Source organism: Leucoraja erinacea, chromosome 8 (genome assembly GCF_028641065.1).
Source record: "Leucoraja erinacea ecotype New England chromosome 8, Leri_hhj_1, whole genome shotgun sequence".
NCBI classification, from domain to species: Eukaryota; Metazoa; Chordata; class Chondrichthyes; order Rajiformes; family Rajidae; genus Leucoraja; species Leucoraja erinaceus.
This window is the reverse complement of record NC_073384.1, coordinates 63,230,922-63,256,571: the sequence shown is the minus strand read 5'-3', so window position 1 is coordinate 63,256,571 and position 25,650 is coordinate 63,230,922. Positions and strand designations below refer to the sequence as shown.

Sequence of the window (25,650 nt, the reverse complement as noted above, 5' to 3'; positions counted from 1 at the left end):
CCTGTTGTATGTGAAGACTTGAAGCAGATGAAAGGCATGGGAGAATTATGCCGATCCAAGATCGATTATCAAAAAAAATTTCAATAATAAATACTGAAATTAGTAAATGAATTGGAAATCTTTACTATTTATATTTAATAATTACCTTTTTATAATTTTAGTCAGGGTGGGCACTGCCTACCTAGCCTACCCCTATGGCACATGCCTGGTCTCTTTATAGCCCATGTGGTGAAAACATCCCACTGTACTGTTGAGCAGGCATATATGTTCAGATTAATATCATTAACACAGCTGGCCAGATATTATTCACAGAAAGTGTGGACTGAGTGGGTTGGGTGAACTTTATAACATCCAAATCTAATATTTAGCTCAAGGTAAAGTGCATTTTCTCGTTGAATTCTTATTTTATTTATTTGTTGCAGTTCAATTCAGGGGCGAGGCAAGCCATTTTAGAGGGAATTGAGAGACAAGTATGTAAAGGTCAAGTTACAATGGCAAGAACAAGAAGAGACCAAGTATTTCACTGAAGAACATTGTTTAACTAGATTACAGCATGTTTGATAGCTTCTTGATTGTTGTTGCTAATACTATTTTTTCATCCTAGATTTAATTGTTCTTAAATAAATTTAAATTCAGCTGAAATTGAGATTTTTGTTGTGCTGAGGAAAGATATCTGTACTTTCAATTACAAAAAAGTGCTCTGTAAACTTGCAGTGTTTTTAAGAAATGAATGAATACTTTCCTTTTAGCATGCCAGATTTGCAATAAACTTAATATTTTTTTGGCTGTGAATAGTTCGGAAAATCAAAATGCACTACAAGTCCACGCCAACACTCATGCACCCAATTACACTATTCCGACACTAATCCTTTTTTTTTTTAAGTGTCTCCCCACAGTCCATTAATTACACTCAAATTCCTTGCACTCTTGGGCAATTTACAATGTCCAATTAACTTGAAAACTCACATCGTACGATGTTGTAGGAAATTGGACAATGTGAAAGGCAGCACTGGAGGTCAGGATTGAACCTGGGTGCTGAAGCCAAGAGGCAGCAGCGTGAAGAGCTATGCCGGTGCGATGGTACGCTGTATTTGTTCAAGTTATTCACTGGGTGATGTGACTATTAAACTATCTTCAATGTGCATAAAGTGAGCAGGAAAAATCCCAATTTAAATTAAATCCCGAATCAATGAAGACTTGAGACAGGACACACTTCTTGTACTAATAGGCCTTTCTCACAGGGCGACTTGACGCAAGATGTAACCAGAGTGAAGTGGTCGTGGTCTAGCACGATATCACACGATATAACGGGGGGGGGGGGGGGGGGGGGGGGGGGGGGGGGGGGGTAGACAAAGAGTTCCCACGGTACTCGGCATTTCTGTTATTTGTGCGAGTAACTTGTCCGTCTCCCGAGCTTTCCCGTTAAATCTTGAATGACATTGTAAACTGTCAAGTGTAGTTAAATCATCACGTGGCACAAATGATGTCACTTTTTTTTTCACACACTATAAATATCCTCCCTTGGTTTGAATTGGCTCATTTGGAGACATGTCTGTACTGATGCCGTGACTTTACTGCAGGAAGATGCCACATTACTTAGGAGAGAGGGGGAGAGAGACAGAGAGAGAGGCACAGAGGCAGTGTGATGTACTTCGGGGTGACTGGCGGAAGAGAAAGAGAGCGCACATGACCTTGGTCTATCTGTGTGTGTGGGAGTGAAGAGAGACTAAGCAGAATACATCGGTCTTATGTGTGTGTGGGGGGAGAAAGATATAGAGTGGGGGAGGGGGAGAGAAGATAGAGGAAAAAGGGGGAGGGGGAGAAAGATAGAGGTGGGGGAGGGGGAGAAAGAGAGGGGGGGGGGGGGGGAGAGGGAAAAGGAGAAAGAGAGAGGGAGAGACACACACACAAAGCAGAGTTTTACTGTGTATGTGGGAGACACAGATGGACTGAGCACAGTACATCAGTCTTACTGTGTGTGGGAGAGGGGGAGAAAGAGATGTACACTCACAAAGGCAGAGTCTCTCAGCCTGTGTGAGAGGGAGGGAGGGAGAGAGAGAGAGGCACACAAAAGGTGGATGTGAAATCTCACCTGCCTGTTTCAGTGACAGACACCCGCCGCCAGTAAATGAAGACACCCCCATCTGTCTCCCCCTCCTCTCCCTCGACTCCCCCAATTTTCCCTCCCAACTCCAGTCCCGTCCCGACCCCCTGGGAAACTGAAGGGAGCAACAATTAACTGCTGCCTGCCCGCTGAGTTAAAGAGTTCCCACGGTAGTAAGACGATGTTAGTTGCGCCCAAGTTTAAATTTCCAACGTGTGTTTCAGAGTAAAGAGTCAGCGCAGAATCCTTGATAATCAAAAACTGTCTGAATCAACAAGTTAGACACAAAATGCTGGAGTAACTCAGTGGGCCAAGCAGCATCTCTGGAGAAAAGGAATAGGTGGCGATTCGAATCGGAATCCTTCTTCAGACATCCTAATCGGAATTGAATCTGAAGATGTGTCTCGTCCTGAAACATCACCTATTTTTCTCCCGAGATGCTGCTTGACTCACTGAGTTACTCCAGCTTTTTGTGTCTGTCTTCGTTTTAAACCAGCATGTGCAGTTCACTCCTTTACACGGGTCTCTGGAGAAAATCGATTGGTAGCGTTCCGGATCCTGCTTCGGAAAGGCATCGATCACTGGTTGGCGAGGACTCTGAGCTGTATCTCTCAAAGAAGTACATGGCCTCTCACGGCCCAAAAAATGAAGGACCTTTCAGTAGTCCCTTTTAAAGATTATAGTTATTTTCTTGAATCTCATTAACATAACTCATGAATAAGTTGATGTCCATATGCGGATGCAAATCTTTATTTTTTAAATTTAATCCCACAGAAGACAATTTTTACTCACCTTCTGTCCCCTCTGTCCAGCTTCCGGGTTCACCGTTCGCAGGAGTTCCCACGGTACACGCAAGAGTCAGTACGGATATCGCACTGGCCACTACGTGCATATAATGTTTCAATGTTCAACCACAAGTGTACAAGTCACTCTTGGAGAAATTCAAGCTTGTTTGAATTTTCTCCCGAGTCACCAAGTTACACGAGTACCTGCCGTTAGCGCCACGGTGGTCCACGGTGGTCCACGAATGCCGTACGGTTATCGCAAGAGGTTCCCACGATGTTCAACTCTGGTTAACTCTTGCGTCAAGTCGCCCCGTGAGAAAGGGGTTTAAGAGTACAGGACTATTAGATTTGCAATTTTGAATAATGCTAGAGTTACTACAGGTAGAGGTGCATGTGGCTGTACAACAGGTGGTATTCTGACACTGGGACACTGAAGTCAAACTGGAAAACCAAGGTTGCATGCTGTGCAGAAAATTTATTTTTTTATATGATACCGATAAAGATCGAACAACAAACACCTTTGAAAGCTACGTTTTTTTGTTGTCAAATGCTGATTGTTGTCAGTTGGTTGTTGTTGACGGGAACAAGTGAAGCATTAGTTTGCAACAACAGGGTTGCTGCTGGAGAAGCTGATGGAGACAACATCGTAGCAGAATCGTTGCCATTTTGCTTTGTTGGTGACATGGGCTCCACAGCAATCTGCTGCTGCTCTCCAAATCCACTTCTTGCTTCATCGTCCAATGGTCGTAAGCTACATTGTCTTTCTGCAGGAATTCTGGGATATCCCTTGGCAGCTTCCTCTGGGCCCGGTTTTGATAAGCATGCTCCTGAACACGGCATCTGTTGGGAATTTGAGCTGGGCCTGGGCGAGGCCAATATGTTTTTCCTCAGATTTCCATTCTCTTTCAAATGTTCCAATGAATGTGACCCTTCGGTAACCAGGAATGTTTCTGCTCCTCTGGGAGCTATCTTTCCATTCTGCGAGTTTATCTCGGTGCACACAAAGGCTCCCTGACGCTGGAAAGGGAAACAAATTCAGCTTTAACAAGCGGAACACAAGCATCTTGCGAATGCAGCTGTGGGCCGAGTTCATTTATTAGCTCAAGTCCTGGCACTCACTTGCTGCTTCCACTCTGCTGGCTGTCAGCCTTGGCTCAGTTATTTACAGCCAGCAGATAATGGATATGCTGTCAGCTCGACTTATTCATGAAATTGAACAACAATGGAAAGTTTGGAAGTAAGAACATGGCTTTGAAATGACCAAAAGAAGTGGTCTTTATCCTGTTGCAATTCGAACACTTTTGCCATTTATCACTCAAAATGCATGTGACTTGAAAATTACATTGTGTGTGATTGTCACAATTAGGTCTCATACCTTGCAGCAGTGGTTCCCATGGATACCATTTCATAAAGATTAGTTTGCAGGGTGATAAATCCATAACTGAATTTTGATCATCCATCTTTTGGGAGCATGCCACATCAATAAAATACATTGATTATGAGCTCACTCCGAGGGCAACCAGGAGTGAATGTTAGTGTTGATCAGATCACTGGTTACTCCTCCACTCCTGTAACAACTTGGGATGGTTGAACATATATAAATGTGTCACCAAAATTTGTATTCCCAAGTTCCATTCCATACATGATAAAATGTATTAGACATAAATTTTGTTTAGCTTCTCAAACTGGAAGTCCTCATTTCTTCCTAGTGTCCATCAGTTACTGATTGCAGTATTTGATATTTTCATTCTATATTTCATTGCTTTCACCATCGCTTGATATTCCTACAATAAGCGAGTTCTGTATTACGACTGCACATGCCCAGGTCATAGGTCACAGTGATAAACAGCCCTGGAAAACAGTGAAGCAATGGACCTTCATTTCTGTTTTTCCAGCTTTGATTCTTCTCAGCAAGAAAATACTGCTTTCAAACTATGATTTGTATTTATTGTTCCTTTGTTAAAAGCTAAGGTTATTTTGTTGTTTTTATTGCTTTATGCTTTGGTGAGTGAGTGAGATCGTGCTTGTCCGTGGTCAGTGTCGGGCCCGAGCCTGTTGAGTTGCTGCTGGGCCGTCCCCGTCCCACCCCGGGTGTCCCGTCCCCTCCTGTCCGGGGGCAGCCAGAGGTGTTGGGCTGGGCTTGCAGCCGACGAGGGGAAGAGACTGAGTGGTGCAGTGCTTTGCGTGTGGCTGGTGCTCGGCTTTCGCCGGGGGAGTTGGTTGGCGGTCCCTGGCCCATCGGGGAGCGAGGTTAGGCTGGAGTTGGCGCTTATTCTCAACAATGGCTGTGGCGAAAGCCGAGCACGAGCCACACACACAAAGTGCTGCAGCAGCTCAGCGTCCTCCCCGCGCCTGCTGCAAGCCCAGCCCAACACCTCCAGCTGCCCCCGGACAGGGTCAAGATACCCAGGAGGGGACGGAGACGGACCAGCAGCAACTCAGACCCAGCCGGACACCGACGAGCACAATCTCACTCACACAGCAAAGCATAAAGCAATAAAAACAACAAAATAATCTTATCTTAACAATGGAACAATAGATACAACTATTTCATAGTTTGAAAGCAGTATTTTCTCACCTAAAAGAATTAAAGCTGGAAAAAACTGAAGAAATGATGGTCCACTGCTTCACTGGGTTGTTTATGCATCGTGACCTTTAACCTGGGTATGCGCAGTCAGAAGACCAAACTCACTTATTAGACCTACTGATACTTGGGTGAATGTATTGAGAAACAAGAGTCTAATTTTGTTAACTGAATGTTTTTGTTTGTAAGTGATCCGGTAAATTTGCTACAAAACATTATACAATAAAGTAGCTAGTTAAATACTAATTTGTTTAGTTCACAGTGCAACAAAGGGAAGTTGTACTTGGTGGGATGGCAACATCTGCTGGGATTCCTGCTGCTTTAATATGCTGCCCCTGGATACCACTAGTTAGTGTTCAATACTAAAAGTAGCATCTTTGAAGTTACAACATAGAACAGTACAGCACAATAACTTCCGCCCACAATCTGTGCCGAACAAGATGCCAAGACTATCTCTTATCTACCTGCATATAATCCATATCACTCCACTCCCTGTATATCCATGTGCCATACAGTCTCTGCGTAAAAATAAAACATACCCTGCACATCTCCTTTAGACTTTGCCTCTTTCATCTTGGAGCTATGTCCGCCAGTATTTAATTTTTCCAACCTGGGGAAAAAAGGTTCTGACTGTCTACCCCATCTATAGTTATCATAATTTGATTTACATCTATTAGGTAGCCCTGCAAGCTCCAGTGATCCAGAGACAACACTCCATGTCTGTCCAACCTCGTCCTCTCCTGATCACCCTAATCCAGGCATTATTCTGGTAACCATCCTCTGCACCCTTTCCAAAACTCCCACATTCTTCCTGTAATGTGGCGGCTGGATCTGCACATAATACTACAAATGTAGCCTAACCAAAGTCTAACTTTTAAATCTCTCCCTGCACGGGAGACCCGACCTTTTCTTTGTCGGGTCTCCGTTGTCGTTCGGGCTGCAACGAGGAGCGGCCTCCAACAGGAGAAGACCGGGGGCTCTGGTGCCGACTACTCACCTCACCGTCGCGGAGCTGGCCGAGTCCAGAGCGGGTGGAGCGGTGGTGGAGCGCTCCTGCTGCGGCCCGACCTCCGGAGATTCGGAGGCTGCAACTGCGGGTCCGGTGGACGGCGGCACCGGGAGCCCGCGGGTCCCTGGAGGGAGACCGCTTTTCAGGGCTCCCGCAACGGCGACTTCTCCCGCCCGAGTTGCGGGGTTGAAGAGCTCCTGGAGCGGGGCCTGACATCACCGCCCCGCGCGTCTTGGAATGGCCGCGGGACTCTGCGAGCGCACGCCGGGGGCTCTAACATCAAGAACACGGTGTGCGTGCACCACCCGGCGTGGCTTTAATGGCCGCGGGACAATCGCCATCGCCAGCCGGGGGCTTTGACTTTGACTGACATTTTTGGGGGGGGGGGGGGGGGGCAGTGCAGTGGAGAGGTAGGTTTTTTTGGCCTTCCATCATAACAATGTGATGGATGTTTATGTAAATTATGTTGTGTCTTGGGTCTATTTGTTTGTAATGTATGGCTGCAGAAACGTCATTTCGTTTGGACCTCAAGGGGTCCAAATGACAAATAAATTGAATTGAATAAACTCTCAATCCTATCCTGAAGAAATCTCTCCCATAGTATCCAAACCACTAATGTGATGCTCAACAACCTACAATTCCCTGGATTCTCTTTACATCCTTTCTTAACCACATTTGCTACTTTCCAGTCCAGTGAGATCTCACCTATAGTTGGAGAAGATGTAAATATTTGTGTCAAGGCCCCTGCAATCTCTTATTTTGTCTCTCAATAACCTGGAATAAATCATATCAGATCCTGGGGATTTATCCACATTAATACTCTTCAAGAGCCCAAACACCTCCTCTGCCTTAATCTCAAACTGCCCTTGCATTTTAGCATTCTCCACACCGATTTCATTGTCCTCCATATCTTTCTTCTTGGTGAAAACAGGTGCAAAGTACTCCTTTAGTGCCTTGCCTGCATCCCCAGACTCCAACACACATTCCCTCGTTATTCTTGAACAGTCCTACCTTCCGCCTGGTTACCCTCTGGATTTTAAATATCTAGGTATAAAAATCTTTGGGGTTTTCTTTAGTCCGACTCACCAAAACCATTACATGAACCCTTCCAATTGCTTTTTCCTCGAGTATTCACAAGATTGCTCCAGGTCGTCTCCAAAAGAAGCATCACATGTGAAACCTATTGATGCTTGTCAATCATTTTAGGAAGTATCACATTATATGCTCTATCTACCCCATTCCACCAAATCTGGGCTGTACTCGAGATGAACACAAGTACTAATGCCCATGTATATTCTTAGAAAAGTTCAACTTTTTAAAAACTTTGTGGTGGGACCAGACTTTCAGAAACCTGATGGGTCATAATTCCTGTTGGTGGTAGGACTTGTAATGCATTAAAAAAAAAAACAAAGACTGGTATTAAAGGAAATATTTTGCTAGCTTACTGGATGGATCAATAGCACTTTTTCCACTAAACATCAATGTACATCTGACATGACCAGTCTTGCTCCTAACATGCATCATGTTGTAAATATTTTCAATTTTATGACTTTTTTTTCTACGTCTTATAGTGCTCTTATCCTGACAGTCCACACATTGTCTTTAATGCAGATTCAATATTTATAATATTTAATATAGTTGGTACATAAAAATTCCAGCCACAAGCTTACCTTGCCTCTGATAGGTTCATTTGGATACTTTCTTGCATCATATTGGTGAATGAAAGATATAAATTCGCGATAAACCTTTGGTGGAGAAATTAACTCATTTGGATCCACCTGTGGTACTTGGTGAGGGTTGCAACAAAAAACAGACAAGTTTAATAACATATCCTATTATTATGTTACTAAATGATGTATGCCATTACATTTGTAATAGTCAGCTCTTTGGAATGCATATTTTAACAATTAGATTTCCATTTTATTGAAGCAGTGTAATTAAAGAACAACTTGCACGCATTATGATAGAGTACTATACATGATTACAAGGTTTAGTATTTCATGACAAAATCTTCAGATGGAGTCGTATCACTTTGTTGGTATATTGAGAATTTTGTTTCATGATTATTCTATTCTACCATCTACTGTGTTTCTCGATCTGTCAAATATGGCAAAATCAATGTATCCATAACATTACATCCAAAAATTCTGTTTTTAGCAGTATCTATTGTCTTTACATAGTTACCTTTGATATCTCATTTTTTAATAGGATAAAGAATTCAGATACCCCAACTATAATTATTCACATTTTTCCTGACCAGTAAATGATTTATTTACATTGGAGAGTTTGATATGACACTTTGTCATTTGTGAAAAGCGAGTGAATCCAAAGAACTCTATACCCCTTTTGAATAAACGGTATTGGGAAATTATAAATATACACAAATTAGAAAGGAATGAGCGAATACAATATTTTGAAATATTCAGCCAATTAGAAAATGTGTGAATGGTCAGTCAAGCTTTGTGTATGTAGTTGAATTTTTTGAATTATGATTCTATGGCTACCTATGCCATCACAAAGCATTCACCGCAGTAATCTTCTCCCCAAACTACCTTCAATATCATAATTCGCCGATACGGAGGGCTCGACTGCCAGTTACAGGAGCCAAGATCGCTCGACTTTCCATCACAATCAGTAATGTGGTGGATGACCATGTTAAAAATGTGGTTGTCTTGTTGCTCTTTATTGGTATGACTGTATGGCAATCTGAATGTCACTGTACCTTAATTGGTACACGTGACTGTAAATATGCTCCGAAAGCTTACACCCCCCCCCCCCCCCAGTCTAGTTCAGTAAAACACAGAGTCAAGCACTGGAACAACTAAACTTTATTTTTGAATGAACAACAAATTCCCGTATACGATAATTAACCACCATGTGTTCGATCCTTGACTCTGCCTAGCCAAGCCCTTCAGCCTCGTGCAAGCAGACACTTCCAAAAGGTCACGCAGTCCCAAGCGCCCTTCCAGAAGATCGACATCGATCCAAATGTGGACTACCTTTTATAGGTTAACGAACCATGAGGGGCCAAACCATTTACAGCCCCCCAACCCAATTACAAAGAGTACTAAATAATGTTTCTCCAGAAGCTTCTGGAAGGAAGTCAGTTAACTGAATAATGCAACATTTACCCTGGCAGTACAAACAATTCAGCCAGGGCTTCACACTTCGGGCAATCACCAAACAGCAGGGCAACTGTCTTGCAACATTATTTACAATTCCTTTGTAGTAACCCAATCAAATCCATGCATCTACAACACATTAGAGTTTCTCTGCAAAGTCCTCATACATATTATCAATTGTGAGAACAGCTGGACCTTCCTTATCTGATGTATTGATCTGGGACCTAGACATCCTGGCACCAGCTTGAGGCTTCTCATAGAAAAAGGCTAATAGGCCCTGTCGATGCATAAATCCTTTGCTTTATTTTAGCTCTATTTTGGCCAGGATTTACATGACAATAAACAAACCTTGAACCTTCCACACAAACTCATCTACAAATTTGTGTACACAATACTCAGTACACCTCTCTGCAACTGTTCCTCAACATTCTGACCCGCAGGCTGCAATTAGTATGCAAAGGTGACAAAATATCATCCATGATGATTCTCCACATCAGTGTTCTTAGCCCCTTGCTCTCCTCCCCATTCACACATGGTGGTTCAGCCAAATTCTGCTGTACCTATATGCACAAGTTTTTAGTTGATGTCACTGTAGCAGGTCCAATACTCACTCAATGAACTTGAGAACTTGGTAAAATGAGCTGTGACTGCAGCCCAGTCCTTCATGCAAACCAGCTTCCACTCCCCCCCACCATGGGCAGAAGATACAATAGTTTGAATGTATGTACCATGCCAATTAAATTGTATTGTATTGTATTGTATTTAAGAAAAGTTTCTTCCTTGCTGTTAGACTCAAATGGATCTCTAATGTACTATGAATGAATTTTCCAACCTTCCAATCTACCTTGTTTGTGATACTCTCACTTTATCTGTTTGGACACGCTGGAGGCAGGAAACACGTTCCCAATGTTGGGGGAGTCGAGAACCAGGAGTTACAGTTTAAGAGAAAGGGGTAAGGCATTTAGAACGGAGATGAGGAGACACTTTTTCCTCAAAGTATTGCGAGTCTGTGGAATTCTCTGCCTCAGAGGGCGGTGGAGGCCGGTTCTCTGGATACTTTCAAGAGAGAGCTAGATCGGGCTCTTAAAAATAGAGGAGTCACAGGACATGGGGAGAAGGCAGGAATGGGGTACTGATTGGGGATGATCAGCCATGATTACATTGAATGGCGGTGCTGGCTCGAAGGGCCGAATGGCCTACTCCTGCACCTATCGTCTATTATCTGCACTTTCTTAATAGCTATAGTACAATATTCTGCACTCGGTTTATTTTCTCTTTGCACGACCCGATGTACTCGCATGATGTGATTTGCCTGGATATCAGACATAACAATGATCTTCAATAGAACCTTATACGTGGCAATAATAAGCCAATACTGTACTTTGGAGAAAAAATTGTAGTTGGTGATATTACCATGTGTTTGTTGCCGTTCCTTCCATGCAATAGAGAATTCAGATTTTTTTTTTTAAATGGCAAGATATGAATCATGGTACCCCATAATAACCCATGTTGGACTGCATTTATTTGCCAGGTTAAACACATATTAGGTGAGAGAGTAAGCAAATTATGTTTGCTGAAGACACAAATACAGCATGTGCTGTAAATGATAGTATTAAATTTACAAAAGAAGTGACAGTGAAGTTCAGCAAGGGTACCCAGTGCTGGGGCAGCTTCTCTTCACATTGTATGTTAATGATTTAGATAAGGGGATTGAAGGCTTAGTGGCCAAGTTTGCAGATGATGCTCAGATAGGAGGGGCAGGCAGTGTAGAGGAAGCAAGGACTCTGCAGAAGGACTTGGATAGATTAGAAGAGTGGGCAGAGAAGTGGCAGATAAAATTCAATACAGCAAAGTGTGGAGCCATGCATTTTGGTAATAAGAATAAAGGTTGTAGATTATTTTTAAATGGGGAGAGAATCCAAAAAATGGAGGTGCAAAGGGACTTGGAAGTGCTGGTGCAAGATTCCCAAAAAGTTAAATTACGTTGAATTGTTAGTAAGGAAGGCAAATTCAATGCTAGCATTTATATCAAGAGGACTGCAGCACAAAAACAAAGATGTAATGCTAAGGCTCTATAAGGTGCTGGTCAGACAGCATTTGGAGTACTGTGAGCAATTTTTGGGCCCATATCTGAGTAAGGATGTGCTGGCTCTGGATAAGGTTCAGAGGTGGTTTACAAGAATGATTCCAGGAATGAGTGGGTTAACATATGATGAGCGTTTGACAGCACTGCACCGCTACTCGCTGGCATTTAGAAGGTTGAGAGGGGACCTCGTTGAAACTTACAGAATAATGAAAGGCATTGATAAAGTGGATGTGGAAAGGATGTTTGCTCTGGTGGGAGAGTCTAAGACCAGAGGTCATTGCCTCAGAAATAAAGAGCGCTGTTTTAGAAAGGCGAGGAGGAAATTCTTTAGTCAGAGGGTAGTTAATCTGTGGAACTCATTGCCACCGAGGGTGTTGGAGGCCGTCAGTGGATATTTTCAAGTTAGAGATAGACAAATTCTTGATTAGAATGGGTGACAAGTGTTATGGGGTGAAGGCAGGAAAATGTGATTAGGAGGCAGAGATCAGTGATGATTGAATGGCAGAGTAGACTCGATGGTCTGAATAGCCTGATTCTACTCCTATAACTTGTGAAAAAAAGATGTTCATAGATGAAGGAAATGTGGAAATCTGTGACAAATGGATTTTGACAATTGTAGTGCATAGTTTCAATTTATCCATGCATCAGGAATAAACTGACATCTAACATTACGATCTTATAAGTTGCAAGCAATGGCCAATCCCATCAAAACAAAATCTAATGACTTCCATGGCATTTAACACCATTACTATGGCTGACATCCTCACCACCAACATCCTCAGGGTTAGAATTGACTAGACACGGAGCTGGAGTAGCCACCCAAATTATAAGAGCAGGACAGTAGCTGAGCATTCTGCAATGAGTGATCTCTTAAAATTTTTATCAATTTAGCCACAGTCAGTAGGATGATGTTCCCCTTCAACATGCGGATGAGCACATTTGGGAACCACTTCGAAACACCAAGGGTATTAAAACATTTGAACTCTCTCGTTGCTTATTCAAAGTTTTATTGGGATATGTAGCAAAAAAAAAGTACATACACGGAACTCAATCATCATCCATCTATTATTTCTCTAAATGGCAGAGTAGGCGCAAGGGGTGAATGACCTAGTTTTGCTCTGTTTTGTACTATTGCATTTATAATCAACTGCAATTATCCTGCATGTTTAGAAGCAGACCACTATGGTGCAATAGCTTTATTTTTATATGTTCTGTATTTTTCACCTTGGTAACGGCAGTAAAGATAAATCAGTTTTCACTCTGCCTCAAGCCAATCACTTACTGGCCTACTAGGTTCCTCTCTCTTCTCCCATTTTCAGTCATACTTTTATGAAAGCATTTTTTCAACATCCTCTTCTCTGATCCCCACCCTGAGCAACCTTCAAATCACTATCTCCTGTCACCTTTAAGCATGCACCATCAACATCGACCATTGCAAAACTCTTCAGCCATTCTGCAAATAGTGAGAAAGACAGAACCATAGGCTAATACCTTTTCAATCTCTCATAAAGTCCTCCCACTGACCTTTGAAGTCTGGGACCAAAAAATAGAAATGTTTTTCTTACCATCTGGCTCCAGCCATGGTCCACCATTTGTTTTCATTCCTCTTTCCTATCCAAGTCTATAAACTACTTCCCTTTACTTCCTAGATTGCTGTCAACCATTTTACTTCACCTATGCTCTCTCCAAATCTTCACCTATCCCTCAAATCTTATATACGCTCCTGACCAGCTGCCAACCACCTCTCTAATAGCATTTGTAGAGTTCTGCCGAAAGAGACTTCCACTTGCCTTTTGATTCACCTAAACCTCACCATTTGATTACCACTCCCTTTTCCATTTGGCCTTATTCATCTTTCCTACATTACCCAATCTGAAAATGTCACTGCATACGAGCAGCACCGTATGAACAGCTGCAGAGCAGATGATATGTTTGCCTGTACTACAGTTATTTATTAAATAAGTGGACCTTTGAATGTTCCAAGAATGCAACATAATTGTGGCTTATGTGAAATAGAATGTGTATATTTATCATTGGTTCATTGTTACTTGACTGAGGGCATGTAATAAAAATTACAGGTAGTTATCTCTGGCCAAAGCATAATCGACATGTGTTGCAGAATTTACAGAGTAAACATTATTGAACGATACTGGTTTTACATCTTTCAACGAACTGAATTTTTAAATCATAATCAGTCGTTAATTATAAGACAAGATTTAAAACACCGCAGACTGCGAACACTTTAAGTTGTATTGCCACATTATAGTCAAAGTCAAGTCTGCATGGTCAACAAAACCCTCGCCCTACTACAACTTAATAAATTGTTAGATTCACAGAACATGCAAAGTGGTTTGCTCCAGCAAATTCGGACATGATTTTCTGATTATGTGCCAGAAATGTTTAACTACACGTTCTCTCCTGTGGCACTGTGAAGGAAAGCTTAAGCAGCAAAAGGACTGGAAATGCACGGGGTATTTCACAATCAGTTTAGTTTCACAATCAGCCTGTGATACAGTTTTATAAAACATCAGAAGAGAATGTTTTCAGATCAATTAATAGACAATAGGCTTTATAGCAAATACGTTAACTACGATGGTTTATTCAGGAATTCCACTTTCGTACAAAGCACGTCAGTTTATTTATTGAAGGAAGCACAACATTAAAATGACATGACTCAGTGGTGAACAAGACCCACGTTCGATTAGTTTTGCAACTAAGTGCATCTGGCATTCATTAGATTGGATGGGCTGGAATTGTTTCCTTTGCAGCAGAGAAGGCTGAGGGGAGATTTAATTGAAATAAATACATTCTGAGGGATTAGAGCGAGTGGGTATGAAAGATTATTTTCCCCGAGCAGGGAGACCAATAGGAGCACAAAATTGAGCAATTGGCAGATAAGAAGGGGAATAACATCTAATATTACAGATGGAGAAATCATTCCCCAAAAAGCTGGCATGACAAACATCAAGAGTAATCACCAGCATTTAAAAAAAGTAATTGGAAGTGAAATGCATTTGGCCATTACAGAGACTTGACTTTGATAAGATAGGGGTTCCAGGGTTTAGATGTTTCATACATGATAGAGGTGGTGGTAAAAAAGAGGCAGTAAAAAGGTTTTACATTAGTCAGAAAGAATGTCACAGCCACAGTGGACATACTGAGTACACACGTTGAGACATTGTGGGTGGAGCTCAAAAATAGGAAAGGTGCAGACACTCTGATGGGATTATACCACGGGTAATTCAATGGCAGAGAGAGACAGAGTGACAGATATGTAGACCAATTATGAAAAGATGTCAAGGTGGGGGGACTTTAACTTCCCCAATATTGACTGAGACTTGTGTGGGAAGGAACTGCAAATGGTGATTTACACCAACGATAGACACAAAATGCTGGAGCAACTCAGCGGGCCAGGCAGCATCACTGGAGAGAAGGAATGGGTGATGATTCAGGTCGAGACCCTTCTTCAGAGTGAGGGGGAGACTAGAGATATGGAAGGGTAAAGTGTGAAAATAGCTTAGATGGGGCAAAAGTGGTATGGTGCAACTAAGAGCGTTTCTTGACACAGTTTATGCATAGTCCAACTACAGGTAGAGGGGGGACCAGAATGTAACTTGTATTGGGAAACATGTCCACACAATTGACAGGCGTCCCAGTGTTTACATTTTGGAAACAGTGATTACAACTTCATATGTTTTAAGACAGTTATGAATAAGGATAGGTTTAGACCTTGGGGGAAGGTACAAAATTGGGTGTGAGCAAATTACAGCATTATTAGGCAGGAGCTGGAGAGAGTACATCAGGAGCAGCTGGTTTTGGGCAAGTCCACATCTGACATGTGGAAGTTGTTTAAAGACGAGCTGATCCGAATTCAGGCCTAGTCTGTTCCAGTTAGGTGGAGAGACAAGGATATGGTCAGTAAACCTTGGATGACTACGACAGTTGTAAATTTGGACAAAAAGGAAAAGGAAGCATGTGAAAAGTTTAGGAAGATGAAATCAGATAGGACTTTTGAGGAATAAGGAAAACAAGAAAGAGGGAACAGGTGGGTCAAAAGGAGACAGGAAATGTCCATGACAAGGAGGATTAAAGATTAAACATTAAAAACAAGATGGTAATGAGGGAGAAGACAGGACCATTCAAGGATAAAGGAGAGGATTTACGATTGGTGTCAAGGGATGTAGGCGAGCTACTAAACATGTACTTTGCATTTATCAAGGTACTTTGGTATTCAGCAGGAAGATGGATATGGAGGATAGCGAGTACAATGCGATATATACTAAAATGCAAGGGCGTTCCGAGATCAAGGTGATGGTAGTGGTTTTGGATCTCTTGAAGAGCGTGAAGGTGGATAAATCCAGGGGGCCGTCATCTCTATATCCATCCCAGTTTATTGAGAAGTCTATCCCAGTTTATTGAGAGAGGATTGCAGGAGCCTTAATGAAGATGAAGAAATGGGGAAAATCCAGAAAATTTTAGGCTGGTGTCACATATCAGCATTAGTGAAGCTATTGGACATGATTCTTAGCATTTACTTACATTTGTAAGGCAATGGGCTAATTAGGGACAGTCAGTTTGGTGTTATCAGGCGATGTCATGTTTTGCAAATGTGATTGAATTGGTTTTAAGGCACTTATTGAGGTTGCCTAGATTAGAGGACGTTAGATACAAGGGGAGAATGATCAAACTTGAATTGTTTTCTGTGGAGCATCGGAGGCTGGGGGGCAGACCTGATAGAAGTATATAAAATTATGAGAGGCACAGACTTGGAAGATGGCCAGAACGCCCACCTCCAGGGTAGAAATGTCAAATACTAGTAGGTATAGATTTATGGTGAGCGGTGAAAAGTTTAAAGAGATGTGTGGAACACATTTATTTTTTCTACACAAATAATGGTAAGTGCTTGGAACCCACTGCATGGGGTGGAGGTGAAGGCAGATACCATAGTGGCATTTAAGAATCTTTTAGATCGGCACATGGAAATGCAGGGAATGGAGGGATATGGATCAAATGAAGACAGAAAGGATTAGTTTAATTTGGTATAATGTTCACTACCAACAGGGTGGGCTAAGTGACATAATCTACAAGGCTGCATATAAGGAAAATGGATTAAGATACACATTTCTTTGCTGGCTGATATACATTCTGGGGATTAATCGACTTCTTCCATGACTATGATTTCATTAACTTTCCCAGCCGCCACCTTTAAGTAAATCCAAGAGCACAGCAACTTAGCATGCATCTCTACACCAAGCCTAGCTTTTCTTTGCCATTAACAAAGCTACATTATTTTACCATCCCTCATCTTGTTCTGACACTAATCTTTCGAAATCATTCATCAATTGCAACTGCTAAAGATTGCATCCACAGCCACACAATGAGCTGCCCTCTTGACAGATATCAATTTCCTTTCCATGTTTCATTATTCCAGTAAATTGATTGCAAGTTCTGTACCTCTGCTTTAAGACCATCCACAGATTGTCCTAAACTCAGTCATCACCTCATTTGAGTGGATTTCCTTCAATGTTTTTTTTCAGTACTTGTTTCACTTCTTGCTTGCTGTTCCATTATCCCCTCATCCTCAAATTCTTTCCTATAACCCCCAATTCTTTTTTTTCAAATCTGGGCCACAATTTTGTTCGTTTTTTTTAATCTCTAATCATATGTTCACCCTACCTTTCCACAACATATCATTCGGTTTTCCTGCCTCTTTTGCCAGCTTTCACTGTTCTCACCATCTGAAATACTGAGAGTTTTCTCTTATAATTCAGGACAAGTCAATGTTTGCCTATCATGTCAACAAGAAATTTTGGCATTATGGTCATATCTATAAGGGTTCTTGTATACAGATATATTTCATGTAGATTATGATTACAAACTACATCTTAGAATGAAATATAGGAGACAATAGGTTGGATGAACTTCAATCCATTCTAACTTCGTCTAATCTCAATTTCTCTTCTTGAACATGACCTCTGAATAGTGTAGAAACATAGAAAATAGGTGCCATTCGGCCCTTCGAGCCTGCACCGCCATTCAATATGATCATGGCTGATCATCCAACTCAGTATCCTGTTCCTGCCTTCTCTCCATACCCCCTGATCCCTTTAGCCACAAGGGCCACATATCTAACTTAAATATAGCAATGTAGAATGAAGTCTTATTCTAGAATTGTCAAGTTTTTATTTAAAAAAACACCAAATGTAAAAGAATTACTACAATGAAAAATGCTGCATGTTATTGAACAGGAAAATCATGGAGAAAGTCTGAAGTTTTTAATGTGGAAGAGTGGGTGTAAATTAATCGATACATATGAGAAAGATATGATCATGGTGTTTATGATTAAACAAAGTGTAACCCAAATTGACAGGTGATCCTATCAATAAAACATGAACCATTGTATATTAACTTAAGATGCCAGGTTATATAGCAGATGCATTGTGAACGTGTATTGTTGACCTCTCGTACAATTTATCATTGGATGCAGAGTAAAATGCATACTCGGTTACTTTGAGCTCTATACCCGTGAGAAATGTTACCTTGTTAAAAGGGTACACTCAAAGCATGGAAGGTGCATCCTTTTAAAGTAAAACAAAGTTTTTTTGATAAGGGGACTTTGTTAGCATCATTGGTTAAATAAGAATGTTCCAGTTAGGTGTCTAGTTTTTGGAGCACAAATTTGCACATGTTGTTTAGCTCTTTGGTCTTGGATCTGCAATATTGATATGTACGTTTTAAAAAGTCTATTTGGAGCCTTTAAGAGAGATGGTTTTCAGATTCGAAACCAGATGGTTTTCATATTTGCTGAAAATAAAGGCACCAGTACCTTAAAAAGAATTTAATAACAGAGGAATTGGGACCAGATGTGTGGCACAGGTTCCCATATACCTGACGAAACAAACTGATTATACTATCCTTCAAATCCTCCAGCACAAAAATGTATTGATCCTAGTCCTAAAATATTCTCATTGACAGAGGAAAGTATTTCAGAAATTTGAAGTATTTGTAAGTAGTTTTGGACAGTTGACAAAGATGTGGCAGACAAGTGTCAGAGTAAGGCTATTAATTTTTTACAAGGAATAGAAAAAGTTCAAATGTTAACTAATTGTCAATGCAGGTTTACAGAGGAATCTGGGTTTGCTGTAAAGTGATATAGAGTACAGAGATTTAACATGAAAGTATAACAAAGAAATGTTTGAACTTAATTCTAAGGGGCTTGGACTATAAAAGTAAAGTAGACTTGCAACCATTGCCTTGCCTAGACTTGCCTCGAGTTTCTTTTCACTCAGCAATAAATAGCAACTTCTTCCCAGAGATCAGGGCACCTGTTTCTGGATATACTAAGCAGAGAATGTGATCCATCAACTTTACATTTTACAATCCCACCCAAAGTTTTAGAGCCATACAGCATGGAAACAGGCCCTTCGGCCAGGCTTGCCCATGCCAACCAAGATGTCCCATCTAAGCTGGTCCCATTTGCTGGCGTTATGAGCCTGTCCCACTTAGGTGATTTTTCAGCGGACTGCCGGCGACTGTCCAGACACACAGAGCTCGCTTGCCCTGTCTAAAAATATTGACACAGTGCAAAGCCAAGGTGATACAGACACACACACCACAATGAACAGGAAGGTTGGCGCTGTAAAAAAACGGCTAAACACAGTGTACGGTAAGTCCTTTAAAAGGGGGGGAGAGGGGGTAGAAGGAGAGGAGTGGAGACAACATTTAAGAAGCCAGAGATACACGTCTGTGAAGCTCGGCGGACATTTAACGTTGCCAGTTGGTTATCCTTGGTTCTGAAAACTACTACTTACCTTTTTTTTCTCCCCAACAGCGCCAATGAAATTCACCGGTCAGCACTGGCTACAACCTATGAGAACCTTCGACCTCCTGGCAACCCATTAGGACCGCCTGGCGACCCACCTACGGTTCGAGAATTCTCGCTACTCTCCATGGCGACTTTATTCTAATCGCCGTTAATTTTTTAACATGGGAGACCATAGTGAGGTTGCGATTAGTTCCCAGAATGCGGGAACTCCTCGCGACCATGAAGGCGACACCCCGGTGACCATGTGGTGACCACGTGAGATCACCTCTCAGCCTCCTGCATTCCAAGAAATAAAGTCCTAACCTGTCCAACTTTTTGTTGGCAACATACTTGTAAATTTCCTCTGCACTCTTTCCAGCTCTCCAATAGCAGGGACATCAAAATTGAACACAATACTTCATATGTGGCCTCACCAATGTCTTGCACAACTGTAACATAACATCACAACGTCTGTAATTAATTCCGTGACTAATACAGGCCAACATGTCAAAAGCCTTCTTCACTACATCTACCGGTGACACCACTTTCAGGGAACTATGTACTTGTACTCCTAGATTCTTCTATTCCACATAACTCCCAGGGCTCTATAGTTCAACGTGAATGGTCTGCCCTGGTTTGACTTGTCAAGTTCCCTTGCCCACAAACAACTTACTTCAATCAAAATTTTCAAATTCCTGTCTAACCCCATCAAAGTTGTTCTTGCTCCAATTTGGAACTTTAATTTGTGAGCACACCCAATCCTTATCCATAGCTATTTTAAAGCTAATTGTACGGTGGTCTCTGGTCCCAGACAGTTCATCCACTGTCACTTCACCTACATGCCCTGCCCAATTTCCTAAGGGTAGATCAAGCTTTGCCCTTTCCATTACAAGCTCTTTACACATTGCTGAGGAAGCTTTCCCCAAACACATTCCAGCCGTTTGACAAATTCCAGCCATTTAAGCCACAGCATCATGGCAGTCCCAGTCTATACTGGGAAAATTAAAACGCCCTGCTACTACAATCCTATTCGTTTTGCAGCTGTCCGCAATCCCCCAGCATAGATGCAAGAACATAATTCTAAAGTCAGTGAGTAGAGGCTGATCTTGGGTCAATCAAAAGATCCATCTAGTAAAACACCACTGCAACGCATTGAATGAATCATGTAGTCTTTAACTACACAGTACACTCCAGGTACAATCTTCCTAAAATCCTGTAAATTGTAGCAAGATTACTTTACTCCATTTCAAGCACCTTGTAAAAATAAATGTCCTCCTTTTAGCTTGTTAAATTGCAAATTAAATACCCACATATTACATGCCAGTGGATCAAGTCTTCCGAGCTTTAACATTTACAATTTGTTACCATTTTAAAAGCATTTCATTTTTGTTCTTTCTTGTAAAATTAAAATCTCATTTATACATCGGCCAACTTTTTGTCCAATCTCCAGATCTCTAAATCCACTCAGATACTATACATTTTCTTTATTATTCCTTTCCTCCATCTATCTTTCAATCGTAATGAATTTGGATGGATTACTCTAACCCTTCCTTTCGAAGTCATGCATTTAGATTGCGATTGACAAGATTCTAATATTAACTTGAAAATAAACATGGGCTTGCCAGAGCTGACCATACCCCCCATCTCCTTTTACAGCTTTCTCCCCCATACTCCATCAATCTAAAGAAGGGTCTTGACACACAACATCACCTGTCCATTCCCTCCACAGTTGCTACCTGACCCAATGAGTTCCTCCAGCACTGTGTTTTTGGTGAAAATGGATCACATATCGTTTTGTCCTCTTGACACAAACGCATGCTACAATATTAGTATATCACCAACATTTGAACCCCTACTTTGCCTTGTGTGACTGTGTCAAATACCACACACCATATAGTCATTAGTTTCCTGAGTTTCCATGCAGTTGCATCCACAAAAAAGCCCAGATCTACCAATCTTGATGTCTGCATCATAAAACTACGTTGACTCGTTCTAATCATTTTTAATTTCCAAGTGCTTTGTTATCATGACTTTCACGATAGATTCTTCTTCTTTTCTAACCTTAAGACGTGGACTACCGTCCAAAGGATTTGCCAGCGTTTAGTTGTCTTAAGTTTTTCAATCCTTTCTAGATAATCCTGGCTAAATTGGACCAGTCAGGACTTCAAAATGGGGTTAAGTGTCAGGGCTTGCTGGGAGATTTGGTCAAATTGGGAATGCTCTATGCAGAGCTAGGACAAGCTGCGAGAGGTGCCAGAAGGTTCTGGAACTTAGATACAATTCATATGCAAAGGGTAGGAAACCTTGCAAGCTTTGTCAATCTGATACCAAATGCATCGAATGGATTAGGTGGTTGCAAACTAGATATACATTTTGTAAATAACTTGTAAATAATATTGCAGAATCTGACTTTGCTGGATGTTTATTGGATGGGGTGTTAAGCCTTGTCTGAGAGTTCTGTTAATCAGGGTAAATGTTTCAATAGTTGACTTCATCTCGAAGTCTGTTGTGAATACAATGTATTGAACTGTTGTATTATTGGGTTAGGGAAATGTTTGTTATGTATGGGGTTAATCGATGTCTGTTATTGGGTAATTGTAAGACAACCCCCTGTGCGGTTCTGCCCTCGGGTTTGCAGGGAATATAAAAGGCCGTGATCACGAGGCATAGGTCGATCTTCTGGAGAATTTCTGTAGTGTCTCTGTCTGCGCGAGGCCTAGGGGGCTTGAATAGATAGACACAGGGATCGAACCCGCGGTGGGGGATAGGTACAGTGTGTGATCTGTGGTGCGCATTTGGTAAAATAAAATTTAGTTATTTCAAGCGCTTGATTCAGTGTTTTTACTGAAACTAGACCTGGGGGGAAAAGCTCAGAAACGAGCAATTATCATTCTCTTTATGTATATTTAAGTTCTTCCCTCTCATTACCTGCAAAATTTCCTAATTATTCCTGATAGATTCATTCTATCTTTAGCTGTGCAAACAAAAATTACGAATGCTAACGGTTTCCTCATTTCCTGTTTCTCAGACGCAAGTCTCCATATTTAATTTCTTATTATCAGAATGTGCATTCAAAATATTGGCCATTATTTGGATTGAAAGAATTGCCAGAAGTAAATTTTCCAGTTTACACAAGTTAATTCAACCATCAAAAACTATGCAATTAGCGTTACTTAAATTTGAGAAATCAGTTTCCAATTTAATATTATCACTCTCCAATTCAATATAAAATTCTATCAGATTGCAAATTAGTTTTCAAAAGAGGGTCTCTGAAAATTAGATTACTAATCTATCTTTAAAACAAACAAACATAAAAATTGTTGTTTTAATAATTTAAAATGTTTTATTCTGAAACAGATTTAGCCAGAAGACTGTCCCAAAGACATTCTCAGAGTTCATCTTCCAAAACAATGTGATTTGGCTAAACATATCTAGAGAATGCGTTACCTAGAGAACAGCTAACACCGTGGAGCCTGTTTATCATGAGCAACCAAACACAAATTTCCACTCCATAATATCCCAATCTAAACCTATCAATGTGACAGGTTCAATTAACTAGAGTGGAGTTATCTTGTACCATTTTCACATCAATTAGAACTTTAGGCAAAAAGTTGAGATGGCACAGAACTGTTTCATCATGACTTCCTCACATCTCAACATGGTAAACTCTGACAAGTTTACTTCTGACCTATGTCAACATTTCAGGAATAAGGATGCATTGAAATGTTAAAGGTTTCTCAATATGCAATTTCAAGAAATAATCTCCGTGGTGTTATAGGAGTACTAAACTTGATGTTGATAGACATCTGTATGACTTCAGCAAACCCATTGCTTAAAGGTTCCACACAGTAGGCTACTCTGGATGGTTACATTGCATTGTTCCTGGGAGAGCTAGCAAACTGGATACATAGTTAGTTGATGCTCAGAGGCAGATGATCATGGAGGGGTGTTTATTGGACTGATGGCCTGTGACTAGTACTGTGCCTCAGGGGTCAGTGCTGGCCCAATATTGTGTGTTATCTATATCAACGATTTGATGAGAACAGTTAGTAGGATTGCAGATTATACTAAAATTGGTGATGAAGTAGACATCTAGCATTAGTGTGATCATTATCAACTAGGTAAATGGGCTGAGGTCAGTACAAAAATGATGCTTTTTGTATGGCTGTGAAACTTGGATGTTTTACAAGAAACAAACAACTCGAGTAGTTCCACACAATATTAAATGGCAGGACAGGCCACAATCAGTATGGACAGATCCCATATTTTATGCCTGCTCCAGTACAGAGTTACTACACAGGGCCACTGGGACCAGGGGTCTCCAAAAAGAAGATGCAAACGATTGTATCAAAGACAGCCTCAAACACAGTGGTATTCCTGCAAGAAAGTTGGTGTCTTGTGCCCAGAACAGAATAGCCCTTTTTATATCAAAACAGACCAAATTATATTCTTTAACCTTACATAGAAAAAAGAACATAGAATGGTATAACACAGGAACAGACTCTTCAGCCTGACATGTTTGCTAACTAATGCCAAGCTAAACTAATCCCATCTGCACATGGTCCATATCAATACGTCAACTGCTTATTCACATGTCTCTTAAATGTTGCTGTTATATCTGCTTCCAACACCTCCCCTGGCAGCATGTTACAGGCACCTCCCACTCGCTGCATGAAAGTATAACTTGCCTTACAACTCTCCTTTAAAATGTTCCTACTCACATTTAAGCGATGGCTTCCGGCATTTGACATTTTCATCCTGGCTAAAGACCTAGGATTATCATTCTAGCCTTTTAAAAATAATTTATAAACTTATATCAGGTTCTGTCCAAGTGGCAGTGCCACTAATTGTGGGGTGAAAAGGGAGGAATGACTGGAGGTGGTCAAAACAGTGAGCTTTGGAACAGAGCACACATTTAAAGTTAACAATGAGATAGAGACTAAATGTGGGTACTGATTACAAATGGGTTAATGGAAGTCTTCTGGTGGAAAGAGATATGGGAGTAGAAGCTAGATTGAGGGCACATAGTTTGCTCTAGCTGTGAACACTCTGCTTCAGTAAGTTGCCACACATTGGACAGGAGACAGTCAGTATTTGAGAGAACAACGTTTTGCAATGGGCCCAGAGGTGGTTTTCTCATTAGAATATTGGGAAAACACTCACTGGTTGCCATGATAGTTTGGGCAGTGCAAGGATTGAGCGAGGCAATGAAAAAATATATGATGTTATTATTACACAAAACGTAAGCTAACCACATGTCTGCCGATAATATCTTGCCTTTTCTGATTCACTTAAGATGCTGAAGGATAACTAGTTATTTGATATGACAAACCATTCTATTAAACAAAAGTACTTCGAGACAAGTAGAATTTCCACTGTGTGTTTACTCCCACACAGATTCTGTCCAGTTCTCTACTGAAACATTTATATTATCATACAAAGAGCTCTCAAGGGAGAACACACCCAATATTACACAAGCCACATACGTTACAAAGAGTACCAGACAAATGAGAAAGAGAAACAAAACAAGTTGTGGGTAACTCCCATAGTGCTGCTACAATATTACAGATGTGTAAACTATGATCAGATAAGTAAATGTTTATCCAAGAAAGCACTGCCTTTCTACGCAAATAAATAGTGTACAGGAGAGTTATGTTCCACAAGAGAGGATCTCACAGCTGTGAACATATTCCAGCCAATGACAGTATCAATCATTCTCATTCCAGCCATGGGTGAACCTTTGCTTTCACTGTTCAAAAATGCACATTGGATTTAGGATATCAACAAAGCCCGAATTGTGAGGAAATGCCAGTAGTTCAGTGAGCAAGCATCAGAATTTCCCCTTGTAAGTGCCAAAAGGATTGGGATTTTTGTGCATGCATGTACGACTCCTGCAACAGTCTGTGACAATCTGTGACATAAATACTAGGAGGCCCATTGAATATCCCAAACAATGTTAGACTTTGTTAAATCTGGCATTGAGTTCCACTCCATTCATTTCAGTAGAGGAGAATAGTGGTTGTTTTAATGTTTTCATCATGTTTTCAAATACTTTAAGCATTTTAACGACACTGCATAACTTTAAAATGTTGAATGACTTGACAAATTGGTAGTTTTAGAATGTTTTTGAATGTCTGAAATCTTCAAGAATATTCC

At 41.0% G+C, this 25,650-nt stretch overlaps 1 protein-coding gene across 1 annotated transcript in view; it reads right to left on the bottom strand.

The window, feature by feature from the left end:
• Positions 1–3,349: 3,349 nt before the first annotated feature.
• Positions 3,350–25,650, bottom strand: part of LOC129699770 (uncharacterized protein C2orf73-like) — a 37,431-nt gene continuing 15,130 nt past the window's right edge. Inside the window, exons 4-5 of the mRNA XM_055639838.1 lie at positions 8,153–8,268; positions 3,350–3,906 (exon numbers count right to left, since the gene is read on the bottom strand). Of these exons, the coding sequence (XP_055495813.1) occupies positions 3,433–3,906; positions 8,153–8,268 (590 nt within the window). The 3' untranslated portion in view covers positions 3,350–3,432. The remainder of the gene's footprint in view (positions 3,907–8,152; positions 8,269–25,650) is intronic.